Source organism: Hippocampus bargibanti, linkage group LG03 (assembly GCF_051943395.1).
Source record: "Hippocampus bargibanti isolate YZ-2025 linkage group LG03, ASM5194339v1, whole genome shotgun sequence".
NCBI lineage: Eukaryota > Metazoa > Chordata > Actinopteri > Syngnathiformes > Syngnathidae > Hippocampus > Hippocampus bargibanti.
In genome coordinates, this window is record NC_142736.1 from 4406911 (window position 1) to 4422306 (window position 15396).

At 42.3% G+C, this 15396-nt stretch overlaps 2 protein-coding genes and 1 long non-coding RNA gene across 3 annotated transcripts; 1 reads left to right on the plus strand and 2 right to left on the minus strand.

The window, feature by feature from the left end:
- Window positions 1-637: 637 nt before the first annotated feature.
- Window positions 638-3326, minus strand: LOC148900012 (uncharacterized). Its single transcript, XR_016114408.1, has 3 exons — window positions 3288-3326; window positions 1677-3085; window positions 638-1556 (listed from the first exon to the last, which is right to left on the minus strand). It is a non-coding gene; the product is annotated as an uncharacterized LOC148900012 (long non-coding RNA).
- Window positions 3327-4150: 824 nt separating this feature from the next.
- Window positions 4151-7795, plus strand: LOC148900013 (uncharacterized). Its single transcript, XM_088991609.1, has 2 exons — window positions 4151-4459; window positions 5807-7795. Exons 1-2 carry the CDS (start codon window positions 4327-4329, stop codon window positions 7372-7374), a joined length of 1701 nt encoding a protein of 566 aa, XP_088847735.1. The 5' UTR covers window positions 4151-4326; the 3' UTR covers window positions 7375-7795.
- Window positions 7796-9722: 1927 nt separating this feature from the next.
- On the minus strand, window positions 9723-14515 carry LOC148900014 (uncharacterized). Its single transcript, XM_088991654.1, has 3 exons — window positions 14299-14515; window positions 14058-14204; window positions 9723-11468 (listed from the first exon to the last, which is right to left on the minus strand). Exons 2-3 carry the CDS (start codon window positions 14173-14175, stop codon window positions 10216-10218), a joined length of 1371 nt encoding a protein of 456 aa, XP_088847780.1. The 5' UTR covers window positions 14176-14204; window positions 14299-14515; the 3' UTR covers window positions 9723-10215.
- Window positions 14516-15396: the final 881 nt, after the last annotated feature.

The window sequence follows — 15396 nt, forward strand, 5'->3', positions numbered from 1 at the left end:
TTACGTTTTAAGACTTGCGCTGAATATTCATGAAGTCTTGTTTTCGAGTTGATGACGATCCCCATGTGACGTCACGTTTGGACCGCCCCTGACCGAGAAAGCGACACACAATGCATTTTGCGGTACTCTGTTTAGTCTGAAAACTTCGTGTTGATCCGTGTTGATGGCGAAATTAGAAGGAAAACACATAAATAACGCGATGGTGAATCATTGTGTGTTGCACCAAGACTACTATTTGATATTCGCTGACACAAATTCCCAGCTGACAAATCAGCCCATTTCCAATGGAGCTTGGGCGCCATCTTCTGGGTGCTACATTGCTGTCATTGACGGCTCGAATTGATATGGGAGGACTCCTTTAATCAATTGCAAACATTTATGCTTTCCTCTTCAGAACTATTTGAATCATATTCATAACTGGATGAGTAACAAGAAAGCATCTTCTCCGAATCTGAAGCCATTGTTTTGATTCTCAAGCAAGGCAAGACGTCTTGGCGTGACGTCACGAACAAGGGGGTGGGACCTTCTGAAACTGCCCATTTCCGGATTCATTTTGAAGTCCTTTTTATTTATTTAAACTAAACTTACCCACAAAATCTATCAGGGAGTGTGTGAATTGACTAAATCCGGATATATGAGGCACCACAACAAAACCAAAGAGAGACAAAAGGGTAAATTTCAAAAAGTACTTTTACTGAAACAATCTCAGCTACTGGTAAACACGCGAAAAATTAGGATTGAGCAGATTTCAAGGGAGAATTGGATCAAAAAAATTGTCAGACAGAGATCTCTCAGACAGAAAAGGCGGTACTAACCAAAGGTTTAAATTTCTCAGTTCCTCCTAAAACAATACCTACAATAGACTACATCACAGCTACTGAATCGGCTATTAAAAATAAACTTTCATATGCAGAGGCAGATGATCTACGCATTAAAATATCAGCCCTTCTCAGTAGTGCCAAACCACCTCCGTCCAACATAACATTAGAAGAGAGAAAGGCGTTAACTACTCTACAAAAAGACAAAAATATTACTATTTGCCAGGAGACAAGGGCAGATGTACAGTGCTTCTGAACACATTGGATTATGAAGACAAAATAAATAGGTTAATCAGTGATTCTAACACTTATGAGCAACTAAAAAGGGACCCTTCCAATAGATACAAGAAAGAAATGATAGACTGTCTCCAAAGGTTAGAGAAAGGAAAACATATAGACAAACAGATGTATTTTAGATTATACCCGGGAGAGGCCACGCCATGCATCTATGGCCTGCCAAAAAGACATAAAGAAGGGTTCCCCCTCAGACCCATTGTTTGTAGCATTGACTCCTCTACATACAATGTAGCCAAATATTTAAAAACTATCTTAGCTCCGTTGGTTGGTAACACAGAATATCACGTAGAGAACACCACAAGGTTTGTAGAGAGGATCAAAGACCTCATATTGGAACCTGAGGAAACATTGGCATCATACGATGTGACTTCTCTCTTTACATCTGTCCCAACCCTAGCAGCAGTCTCAGTGGTGAGGACGAGGCTGCTGGCGGACGTTTCTCTGCATGAAAGAACCAAACTTAAACCGGATCACATCTGCCAATTATTGGAAATCTGCCTTAATACTACGGATTTTCAATTTAGGGAGACATTTTACAAACAAATTCATGGTTGTGCTCACCAGTTTCACCCATAGTGGCTAATCTGTACATGGAAGAGATGGAGAAACAGGCCCTCACATCCTTCCCGGGGTCAAAACCTAGACACTGGTTTAGATATGTGGACGATACTTTCGTCATAATTAAAAAACAAGAAATTCAATCCTTCACAGATCACCTCAACTCGGTAGACATCAACATTAAATTTACTCGTGAGGACATTAAAGAGAACCAACTAGCCTTCTTGGATTGTAAAGTAATTATGAAAGAGGACAGAGCGCTAAAAACAGAAGTCTTTAGGAAGGCTACGCACACTGACCAATACTTGCTTTTCGATTCTAACCATCCTTTACAACACAAACTAGGAGTTATCAGAACCCTCCGTTATCAGAACCCTCTGCCTCGAAGGCAGAGAAAAGGAGTCAAAACACATCAGGAGAGCACTCATGTATTTCGTTTTTCTACTTTCATTCCTTTCATCACTTTGCTGCTGTGAAATGTAAATTTCTCCACTGTGAGACTAATAAAGGCATATCCAATCCAATCCAATCCACTCACTAACTGTGGGTACCCTCAGTGGTCGTTTAACAAATGTCAGAAAGAAAGAATAGGGAATGAAACCAAAAATTCTGAAGATACAAAAAGGAGAGGAGTAGCAGTACCTTACATAGCAGGAGTTTCTGAAAAACTACAGAGTCCTTTGGCAACACATAATTCCTACTTATTTCAAACCGATAAACACTAAGGCAAAAATTAGGGCAGCAGGTCTACTCTCGTCCGTTCTCTCAGTGTCCCACTTCTTCTTTGCTAACCTCTTTCTCTGTATACACTCCCGCACCTCCCCATTCCACCACCAAGTCTCCTTATCTACCTTTCTTCCACTCGATACACCAAGTACTTTCCGACCTGTGTTTACTACTATACTTGGTGGATGAATATATATGTGACGGGTGACACAACAGTGACTGTCTTGAGCTCCACGTTGCTGCCGTCTTAATAATACCAGACGTGTGGATGTGTCTTTTTATGTCTTTTATTACAGTATGGCAAAAGGGATAGGTGAAGTCGCATGGGTTTCGTCTTGTTAATAACATAACACTTCTCCAAGGGACTCACAATATGCAAAACATTGTAGATAACAAAACAGAATGAACAACGTGTGATCTTATCGTGGTTATTTAGAGAAAAGGAGAATACAACGTAAATATAGTTTTTTACATCGTGTCCCTGAACGCATCACATGCCGGCGCAACCAAAATGGCGGCAACAGCGAAGTGCCGACACGCCACTAACACTCACGGCCAAATAAATATCGACACACAAAAAATACAAGAAACGAAATACAATAAAACCGAAATGAAACAATCGTTACCTGCAACACAGTATGGCAAAAGGGATAGGTGAAGTCGCATGGGTTTCGTCTTGTGAATACCTGCGCAAAAAGAAAAGCACAACTGCTTCAAAATTCCACTCGAAAAAACTTGAATTAAATAACGAGACAACATGTAATCTGGGCTCAAAAGGAATCAGGGAACTAATTAGATACACTAGACAATACAAAAGGGGAAACAAAATAAGATAGTATTGTCATGAAAATGCGAGTTAATCCACACCGTTTGTGAATTACCACTCACCATACGACTTCTTCAAGTGGCTCTGATGAGCTATGGGCGGAGTGTAGTGCCATACGGTGCGCCGTTGCGTCACTTCCGTCATAATTTAATAATCTTCGTGCACGACTCCGTTACATACAGTGTCAATAAATATTTATCCCTGCCCGCATCCCCCAAAATCTGCATAGTTTCCACACTTTAACCCTCATATTACGTTATGGGTCAATTTTACCCGTTTCCAATTTTGTGTTGACTAAAGCACTGGATAGCTTTTATTTTTCTTTTCTTCAAAACAGTTCTAAAATCTCCCAATGAGATAAAAATATGCTGTTTCTCTTCTCATGTATGTTTATTACATCTCAGAAACACAAACGACGGTTTTGAGTGAATTTTTACAGACGGGTGAAAATGACCCAAAACATAATTAACGTGTTTGTTTTTTCAATATAATGTGAGGGTTAAGATCGTCAAATATATGTATTATATAATGATATAATAATATATACATGTATATAGTTTTATAAATATTTATGTACGGTATTTGATCATCTAAAATATATTTTAAAATGAATATGTAAAAAGGCCGTTGGTTTATGCAACACGTAGGCAGTACGGCGAATCTATTTGGACAAATTTAGTCCAAAACGCGCGGAAAAAATAAAAAGGAAATTGATACTTGTCTGATAGTGGTTTAAAGCTATTCAAGGGATAGATAGACGGAAAGGATAGAGGTTATTGGTTTATTTTCTCGGTCGAAAATTATATTTTGACGAATGAGAACCACCATCAAGGCCGCGTTGAGCGAAATTCGCATTGGGGCAGTAGTGCACCATGTTTGCGATTACACTGCCGCTCCCGGAAAAACGAAGAAGAACCAATCTAGCTTGTTCTTTGTCTCTTCCAAACTCGTCTTGTTGACGTATTTTCAACTTTGATGGGCTTCGTTTAGCTTAGTTGGTTTAGCTTGCTAAGTGCTATACAAAAAAGTCGCGTTTGTTGTCAACATATCGCCAAGAAGAGAGCAAGATTGAGCGAGAAGGCTTGTGATGATCGCGTGAAAATGTGCGCCATGCGTGTGAAAGAAGAAGAGTGCGACGAGGCACTTTCCGTAACTAAAGTACACGATCGACAACGTCAACGTCAACTACCGGAAGCTGTTTTCTCCAGGCCTCCAAATGGGGTGCACAAAACAGGTTTAATCTCCTCTTTCCTTTATTTCTCAACGCCGACATATTTGGGAGCATTCTCCTCTTTATTTTTAAACGGCACATACAAGAAGTCCAAGATGGCGCCCGTGTAGGCAGCCGTCAGCAATTGCTCTCATGAGCCTTGCTTTTTTGGTTGTTTTTGTCTTGTTTTTAACAATAATCCATTTGGGACAGCCACACGCGTCAGCGTTCACCCAACCCAGAATAACTCAAACGGATAGAAAGCTAGCTAATCGATAGCTAGCGAGATATTTAATAGATAGAATACATAGCTAGCTAGATAGCCAGCTAGGCAGATAGATAGCGAATCAGAATCATCTTTATTGCCCAGTATGTAGAACACACAAGGAATTTGTTTCCGTTCGCACTAGTATTATCATCAAAAATTAACAAATAGACAGGAAATAGCTAGGTCGCAAGCTAGGTAAATAGCCAAATAGCAGGCTAGGTAGCCAGCAAGATAGCTAGCTATTAGACAGGAAATAGATAGCAAACAGGGGTTGCGCCTTATACACCGGTAAATACGGTCATTGTGTATTTTTGTGTGTTCTTTTGTCACTTTGTGTTGTTGTACATCATGAGGAACGGATATGGATTGTTTTTTTAGCATTTTTGGCCACGACATTCATCAAGGAGGCGACTGTGTGAGCGGCTACGCCTTTACTGTTTTTGAATGGGTGGAATGTCAGTGCCATTAGATTAGACTCATCGCTGGACAGCTCTGGGGCCATTGTGCTTTTTTAACGCCTGCATTGGACAACATTTTCACAGCCCCATTTTGTTCAGCGGAAAGGTCGCGGCTTGGAATTGAAGGATTTATGTGTGGACAGGAGATGTGAAACAATCTCTGTTCGTCAATGGATGTACAGCTGCCTGTTTGCTTTCACCATTTAGCTTGTTGTGGACGTGCACATTCCACCATGACGTTGTTGATCCACTGCTGAAAAGGACACTTTGATCCTCTCTTTCATCTGGAAATGCTTCATGTCACAAAGAAGGTACAGCAAGTGCTGAAGAATGAATGACTCTCTGTGTCTTAGTATTGTCATGTTATCTGTTTTTTTTTTTACTTCAAGATGGCGCTGCAAGAGTGGCTGCCTTTGCAACAGCTTTTTTTGTTTTTCTACTTCTTTCTTTCCTTTCATAACTTTGCTGCTGTAACATGTAAATTTCTCCACTGCGAGACGAATAAAGGTATGTCCAATCCGAGCACAATGTTCTTCAGCACTTTCTGTACCCTCTTTGTGACATGAAGCAGTTCTAGAAAGACAAGAGGAGAGGATCAAAGCTTTGTTTGAGACCTGAGTATGTGTTTGTTGTTGTGTTTTATAGACGGCGGTGAAAAACATCCTCTTCCTGAGCATCTAAAGTCCGAGAACGCTTCTGCTCAAGAGGAAGACGGGGAGTGTGGTCTCCCCTGCATTAAAGAGGAAAACCAGGAGGTTGATATCGACCTGCCACCATCGGCCTCTGTCGCTTTCAAGCATGAAGATGACGAAGACCAAAGTCAGCATGAGGTTAAAAATGCTGTCCAATTTCCAAGCAGTAGCTCCAGTCCACACGTGACATCCGAAGGGGACGGAGAGCACCGCGGAGGAGCTCAAGACGAACTGTTTCCTCCGCTATCAGATAGTGACGACCTCACGTCGCACTCCTCTGACACCGATGATGCAAACGCTCAAGGTGAAAGGTCACGTCGCCAGAAGAACAAACACTGGAAATGTTCTCAGTGTGACCAAAGCTTTGCTTTCAAGTCTGTTTTAAAGATTCATATGAAGAGCCACACGGGAGAGAAACCGTTTGTCTGCTCAGTTTGCGGTAGAGGATTCTCGCGTCGACTAAATATGACCACGCATGAAAAAACCCATACTGGTGAGAAACCCTTTACCTGCTCAGTTTGTGGCAGAGGTTTCTCTCGTAGACATGCCATGATGACGCACATGATATTACATACCGGGGAGAAACCTTTTTCATGCTCGGTGTGCGGTAAAGGATTCACTGAACAGAGATACTTGACAACACACACAAGAACACACACGGGAGAGAGGCCCTTTATCTGTTCTGTTTGTGGTAAAGGTTTCTCTCGTAGACATGACATGATGGTGCACACGAGATTACATAACGAGAAGAAACCTTTTTCATGCTCGGTGTGCGGGAAAGGATTCATTGAACAGAGACATTTGACAGCACACATAAGAACACACACGGGAGAGAAGCCTTTTGAATGCACGGTTTGTGGTAAAAGGTACAGGCTCAAGAGAACTTTAGTGCAGCATACAAAATCGCACACTGGAGAGAAACCGTTTGAATGCACCGTTTGCAGTAAAAGATTCAGCCACAAAGGATCTCTCAAGTTGCACATCATGGCACACAGTGGAGAAAAACCCTTTGCGTGCTCTGATTGTGGGAAAAGATTCTGTCTCGAGAGTTGTTTAAGAAAGCACATGAAAATCCACACAGGAGAAGCCCCCTTTGGCTGCTCTTTTTGTGGAAAAAGATTCTTTGGAAGGGGAAATTTGGTTAACCACATCAGAACGCACACTGGAGAAAAACCTTTTGACTGTTCAGTTTGCGGGAAAATATTCTCTATAAGGGAACATTTAAAATTACATACAAGAACTCATACGGGGGAGAAGCCTCACGCCTGCTCAGTTTGCGGTAAAAGCTTCACTCACAAGCAATATTTAAAATTACACATGAGAACTCATACGGGAGAGAAGCCTTTCGCCTGCTCAGTTTGCGGTAAAAGATTCGCTCGCAAGGGACAATTAACACAACACATAAGTACCCACACTGGAGAGAAACCATTTGACTGCTCGGTTTGCAGAAAGAAATTTCCCGATAAGGGACGTTTAAGAAGACACGCAAAAATCCATGCTGGAGACAAACCTCTTGCATGATCATTTTGCTGTCAAAGATTCACTGAGTAAGGACAATTTGGAAAACATGCGGAAAATTACAGTTTTAATTTTAAGTCTGAACTTGTTTCAGAGGTTTCTCTTCAAAACTCATTTGGACAAAACCCGCAAGATCACTCACTTGCTGGAAGCCGTTAGTTTTCAAAGTATGCGATAAAAGATTCTCTGTTATGAAGACGTCAAGTGGTGCAAATACGTATCATGGGGCTCTGATGACATTTGAGAGAAGGAAACATTTTGTGGTAACACAGAAAAGTATGTGTGATCTTGAATAAAGTTCAAGGTACAAGGTATCTTGTCAGTGTCTCTTTTCCTGCTGCGCATTTGTTGCGACAAATGTCGATATAAACAGTATTGTACATCAACTATCCAATGGAAGGATGGATGGATAGATATCTCGCTCGTTAGGTAGATAGATAGACATTTAATGTTACTGTAAAGTACTGATGAACGTACTGTGCCCAGGCTTTGGTCCGTTCGGGTGCACCAGCATACCAACAAATGGCTTTTCCACGTGACTCGTTAATTAGCTGAAAGAGAATTGACAGAATAGAAGTTATCATATTTAAAAGTTTCATGCCGCCGAACACAAGGCCCACAAAGAAAGCACAGAAAATCTGGGGTCAATCTAAGGTGAACAGCCAAAGCCTGTGAAACTCATCTTCATGTAGGAGATCTGGCCTTGGTCTAATTTAGGACTTGGTAAACTCCTTCACAGGAAGAGCTCATTAGCCAGGTTACGAATCTATCAGTTATCACATTTAAAAGTTTCATGCTTCGTTTCAAGGCCCACAATGGAAGCACAAAAAATCTGAGGTGAACAGACACAGCCTGTTAAACTGTCATCTTCATGTAGGAAATCTGGCCTTGGTCTAATTTAGGACTTGGTAAACACAGGAAGAGCTAATTAGCCAGGTTACGAATCTATCAGTTCATGGAAAGACAGCCAATTAAAATCTATGTTCTGTCGAATCAGAATAATGCAAATTTCCCCATTGTGGGACGAATAAAGGTATTCTGATTCTGGTTCTGAAAGACAGCCAATTAAAATCTATGTTCTGTTGGTTTATGGATGTTGGTGCTTGGGACGTCCAGGGGCAAGGTATTCAAATTAAGAAGACTGTTATCACTCAAATTTGCATATACACTCAATAAATAGCTTGACAGAGGCCTGCAGACGTTGGACGTCGGTCGGTCATGAATGGCTGTGTCCCCTGCCGCCAGTAAAAGACAATCTTCTTCTGTTTCAGTCTTTGTTCACAGTGTCAGACCGAACATCTCTACTCTAATAAAATTGTGTATTTAATGGTGGTGTGGGTTCACTTACCATTAAGGGATGATAAAAATGCAAAGTTTGATGGGCCAAACTTCATCACCACAGGGGACAGTCCTGGCTCCATTCCTATTCACCCTTGATAGAGATTAGAGAAACAACCCTCTAGACTTCGGACTTCAGCTACAAGAGTCCAACCTGCCCCCTTCAGAAATTCTCTGATGACTCTGCGATTGTCCCCCTCATTACAGAGGGAGATGATCGAGAGTACAGGAGACTGACAAAGGACTTTGTGGACTGGTGCCAGCAGAATCACCTCCAGATCAATCCCGGGAAAACCAATGAGTTGGTTGAGGATTTCTACAGGAAACAGTCCTCACCTGCACCGTTGAACATCCCGGGTACGGACGTAGAGAGGGTGACCTGCTGCAAGTACCTCAGTGTTCTTCTCAACAATAAACTCTACGACAAACACTGATGACCTCGTCAAAAGGGACAGAGTCACCTCTTCCTACTCTGGAAACTGATGTCTTTTGGGGTTGAAGGGTTACTCCTTAAGACAGACATGTCCAGTTCCAGACCTGGAGGGCCAATGTCCTGCCTGTTTTCCATCTGATGTGGCTGGAACACACCTGATTCAGATGATCAGCTCATCAGCCAGCTCTGAAACAGCATCAAAACGGTCCTGATGATTTAATTCAGGTGCGTTGCTCCTGGCAGAGCTGCAAAACAGGCAGGACAGTGGACCTTGGGAACGACTTTGGACACCCCTGCCTTAAGACCTTCTTTGACTCTGTGGTCGCTTCAGCCATCCAGTATGGGATTGTCTGCTGGACAGGCAGCATCACCATCCGGGACAGAAAAAGATTGAAGCGCCTGGTCAAGAGTTTTCTCTGTGTATCTCCGGGGAACTCCGATTCTCTCCCTTGCACGTATTCCCCCAGTTCAGGGTGCACCCTGCCGACTGCCCGAAGACGGCTGGGATGAGCTCCGACATGCCTGCCATCCTTGTACAAAGTACAAAGTCAACACCAGATACTATTAAAAAAAAGTTTTATTTCACTTTCAGATCTACATACACCAAAAAATCCAGATAAATCACATCACGATGACATAACTACCTATACAGTATTATCACATCATACCGGTCGAGTAGACTTGAGTGCAACAGTTGCAGAGCATCAGGTAAATTGTTTCTACGCCCAGATGCATATCGCATGCAAGGGGGATCAGAATAAGATAAATTTGAAAACATCTGTGCATTACAACCTGAAGTACATGTAATATCAATACATATTCTTATAATACGCTGTAATTATATACACTTATATCAGACATGATATCACATGCATAGCTTATATTTGGGGAAAGGGGTTCTGAACAGACTATAAAGAGGTGCAAAGATCATGAACAGTATCCATTACTAACTTTTTAAAAAGCATGAAAATAAATGAGATGAGGTGGTACGGAGAGTCCAAGACAGTGACCGGGGGTGGTGGTCTGTTTGATCGAAAACGGGGCTAATTTCGTCAGACCGCAGATTGAAATCCTCATTGAGTGCTACTCGCCTCACCAGCGCACTTGTGTTTCTTCACATTATCTTTCCGAGAGAATCTTTTATCACAATCGCGGCAGCCGAATGGTTTTTCACCGGTGTGTGTCCTGAGGTGTCTTCCCAAATGTCCCTTCTGAGCAAATCTTTTACCACAAACCGAGCAGGAGAACTGCCTCTCCCCGGTGTGTGTTCTCATGTGCCTGACGGAATCTGCCTTCAGGGTGAATCGTTGACCGCAAACGGAGCAGGGAAAAGGTTTTGCCTCGGCGTGCGTTCCTGTGTGTCGAATTAAACGCTCCTTTGCGGAGAATCTTTGACCACAAACGGAGCAGGCATAAGATTTCTCTCCGGTGTGAATTTTGATGTGGTTCATTAAACTAGCCTTGACCGCGAATCTTTGGCCACACACTGGGCAGGCAAAGGGTTTTTCTCCGGTATGAGTTCGAGTGTGCATTCTCAATTGTCCCTTTTCTGAGAATTTTTTAGCGCACACGGAGCACGCAAAGGGTTTTTCCCCGGTGTGTGTTCTCTTGTGCCGGATTAAACTGATGCTGAAAGAGAATCTTTGGCCACACACTAAGCAGACAAAAGGCTTCTCTCCCGTGTGAGTTCTGATGTGCCTTATCAGATCCGTCTTCATACGGAATCTTCTGTCGCACACTGCGCACGCAAATTTTCTCTCTCCGCTGTGTATTTTCATGTGTACTTTTAAAGTATACTTTGAAATATAGCTTTTGCCACACTCTGGGCAATTCCAGCTTTTGTTGTTAGTGTGACAGGTCACATCCCGTTGAGCATTTTCCTGATCAGTCTGAAGATTGCGTGACGTGGCGTCATCACTATTTCGTGGCGACGCTGAGAGGTGGTCTGATTGGGATCTTCCGCAGTTGTCTTCATCATCGTCGTCGTCGTCGTCTTCACTCTTGACAATGATGTTCAATGGGAAGTGGGTGACTTCAGCCTCTTGGTCTTCCTCTTTCATGAAGGAGGGCCCTGGTTCTTCATCCCATTCCATTTGGCAAGTCCAAGACTCGTAGTCCTCTTGGTCTTCCTCTTTCATGAAGGAGGGCCCTGGCTCGTCTTCCCATTCTGTTTGGCAAGTCCAAGACTCATAGTCATCTTTAACGTCAGCAGTCTTGGGCTGATCTTCCTCTTCCGGGTGGAAACTTCCTTCATCTTCTATTTCCTCTTTGGTGTGGAGGTGCGCTGGCCCCAGATGCTCAGGACAAAGGGTTTCTTCACTGACATCTGGGGGACACAAGAAGATACACGTGGTTTGGCCTGAGGATTGTAGAAAAGGTCTTTTGAAGAGCAGCAAATGATTGTTGCTGCAATGTGATACGAGTGTTTTACTGCCGGCAGATGACGCAGTCATTCATGACAGACGCCCGAATTCTGCAGCGCTCTGCCAAGCTATTTATTGAGAGTATATGCAAATTAAAGTGATACATTAGTAAAACATAGTTTTATTAATTAGAATACCACGCCCCTGGACGTTCTAAGCACCAACAGCTGTAAGCCAACAAGAAAGGTTCCGGAACCGGTGACTACAAGTACAAAAGGGGAACCACAGGTGTCTTGACTAGACGCCATTCAACCTGGATCTGATAGAAGAAAGTGTGCAGACCATGGATACTTCCTAGAGTCATACATTTGTAACCTGGCTAATGAGCTCTTCCTGTGAGGGAGTTTCAAGTACTAAATTATGTCCAAGGCTAGATCTCCTAGATGAAGATGACAGTTCATTAGGCTGTGTCTGTTCAATTCAGATTGACCCATGGTTTCTGTGCTTTGGTGGTGTGGTTTGGACATGTCCAGAGGAGAGAGACCGACTATATCGGGAGAAGGATGCTGAGTCTTGAACTGCCAGGCAGGAGACCGAAGAGGAGGTTTATGGATGTGGTCAAAGAGGACATGAAGGTAGCTGATGTGAGAGAAGAGGATGCACAAAACCGGGATAGATGGAGGACACTGATTCGCTGTGGCGACCCCTCAAGGGAAAAACCGAAAGGAAACGAAGACAAGAACTCACAACTACTGTCAGCAGCCACTGCCCCCCCAGTCGAAAAAGTGGTGCGTGGCCCCATCTTCTACTGTAGCGCCTTATAATGTGGTGTCCCTTATACGGGCAACATCCGACTTACGACCGGCTCGACTTACGACCAGCTGTACTTAAGACCATGACCTCCAAACCCTATTTTTTAAATTTTAATTCCACGCCTGGCACCGCAACGTGCTTGCAGGCTGGCAATGCGTACAGCAATTTTGGCCAGCCAGCTAGCATCAGCGGAGAGTTTGCGAGTCATTTAGCCTACGATTCTTTATTCATCATTTTGAATGGATTTCGACCCTCGACCATTTTGACTTACGACCGTTTGGTCGGAACGGAACTCGGTCGTAAGTCGGATGTTACCTGTATTTGGAAAACTTTGAACTACAGTAAAGTCTCGTTATATCGATATCGGATATATCGATAGTCCCGGTTATATCGATACTTTTTCTATGCACGCACGGAGAAAATTACATGCAAACAGGGTCGGATATTACTGTATTTACATATATTATATTTGGAAAACTTTTATGTATTCATTAAATGTGCGTCTTACATGTCCACTGCGCCTTATATATGGAAACAATTGTAAATACACCATTCACTGGGGGTGCGCCTTATGTACAGGAAACTTTGGTAATTCCCTGATGAAACTAGATGATAGAAGAAAAAAAACATGCTATTATAAAACAACATCCACTCTGCTTCCCAAAATGTATTCAGAGGCAGATTATGGCAATTCCAAAACAAATGTCATTTTACTTGAAGCCAGCGCGGAGCGACATGGTGAATTGGTTAAAGGACAACGACACCATTTTTTTCGTTTCCTAAATGACATCAGAAAAATGTTTTATAGAATCTAAAATACCCAAAACATGGAGGCTGATATTTCTAGTCAAATGCAAAACACCAATAAAAATGACTTCAAGTGTCCCAAAACTGCCACAAAATGAGCTAAAAAAAATGACGAGATTCAGAAAGTCCCGCCCCCTCGTTCGTGACGTCACGCCAGGATACACCGTCACAAACTGCCCTGCTCTAGAATCAAAACAATGGCTTCAGATTGGGAGAAGATGCTTTCTTGTTACTCATCCAGTTATGAATATGATTCAAATAGTTCTGGAGAGGAAAGCATACATGTTTGCAATCAAATAAAGAAGTCCTTCCGTATAAATTTGAGCCGTCTGGACTCAAATGTAGCGTCCCAGAAAATGCGCAACATGGGGCACAAGCTCCGATGGAAATGGGCTGATTTGTCTGCTGGGAAATTAGAACCTTCTTTATGCGTTTTACTGCAATTGGTGGTCTTGGTCCGACACATGATTCACCGTCGCGTTATTTATATAGTTTTCTTTCTAATTTCGCGATCAACATGGTGTTTTCAGACGAAAAACAGTGCCCAAAATGCATTGGGTGTCGCTTTGTCGGCCAGGGGTGTTCACTACGTGACGTCACTTAGGGCATCATCATTAACTCGAAAACAAGACTTCCTGAATATTCAGCGCGAGTCTTAAAACGTAAAATATAGCTATATGCGGTGGAATCTTTGTAAAATGCGCTCAGTAGAAGTCATTTGAAGCGATTTTACAAATTATGGACCCAACTTGTCCAAATACCGGTAGGCATTTTTACATTCCAGAACACTCAAAAATGCCAATTTCCGGATGGCTTCCAAGCTTCACACTATTTCTGTACATAACAATGACTCAATTCTTCTACCTGCACACAGATTTAAAATGTTTTATGAACTGTAATAGGACTATAATAACAATAAAAAGATAACTAACCCGCCGTGTGTGTCAGAACCGGCGATCTCTTGAAAGCAGCGTCCAGTCGTTGCAGCTCGTCGTCGTCTTTTGCTTCCGAAAGTTCCCCCACGTGCTCTGTTGTCACTTTCGCACTCATTTTCACACGACAATCACAACAATTCGACACTTCACAATTCACACAGACGCGTCTCTTTGTTAGCGGCTAACAAGCTAATAACCGAGCCCGAGAAGCTCCACCGAGCAACTTCACGAATAATACCTGACACGTAGAATTCCTGGATGCTGTTTCATTCATTAAAATGCGGTGTAAAGAAATTAAAGAGCTTTGAGAATCGTGCGGAGAGATTTGTTTGATCAAATGTCCGGTATCACCACGTATACGGATCTCCGGAAGAATTTGTACGGCATCTGCATTTGGACATATTTATCCGCAGCGTTTGCGAATTAAATACTTATATTTTAAACTGATGGAACCCAACGTAATCCTTATTGGGTCAAATACCAAGTTGTAGATGTAATTTATTCCTATATCATGCCGAAATAACATGAATTTTTATTCACCCCTCAATTATTATTATCCAGTCGCTTTAGTTAGTTTGTCCAAGTGGATTTGCCGTACAACGATCAACTTCCGGATACGTCTTATGTGACCAAACGCGCGACACTAAATAACTACAATTTTTTTTTCACTAAGCGTCCGGAGGTCTCGATATAACGTGCCCGTCATGACTTAACTGGACTGAAATAAATCATGAATTAAGTTTTAGTCTCCGAAAAAAACCGTTTCTCGTTGCGCGTCAACGCTTTTCTCGCTAGCTTAGCTGTACTTGCTAAAAGCTAACAAAGAATCGCGCGTATCGCATCGACTTGTCGCGACCTCATAGCTTTCTGATTATCGTTGAGAAATGCGTGCAAACATTGTGAAGGGAGACTACGAAGAAGAACGTTGCGAAACAAAAGAGGAGAACGAGTTTTGAATAAGTCTCGCGATGCGTTACGCGGAGCAGGTTGTCTCCGTTTTGTTGACTAACATGACATTTTTTGGGGTTCTATTTAAAATGTACTAAATCATTGTTGTTCTATGGGTAGGTGCTTACCGTTGTGATGAACTGTGATTTTACGACAATCTGATTAATCGACTAATTGTTTGCAATTACAGTGATACCTGGGCGTACGAACTTAATTGGTTCCCAGACAGAGTGTGTAAGGCGCAAAGTGTGTTTCCCCAAAAATAATTTCCCATAGGAAACCATTAAAACGGGAATAATCCTTTCCCAGGTCCCCATAAAACATCATTTTCTACTTTCTAATTTTCTAAGCCTTAAAACTACACTATATATATATATATATATATTAT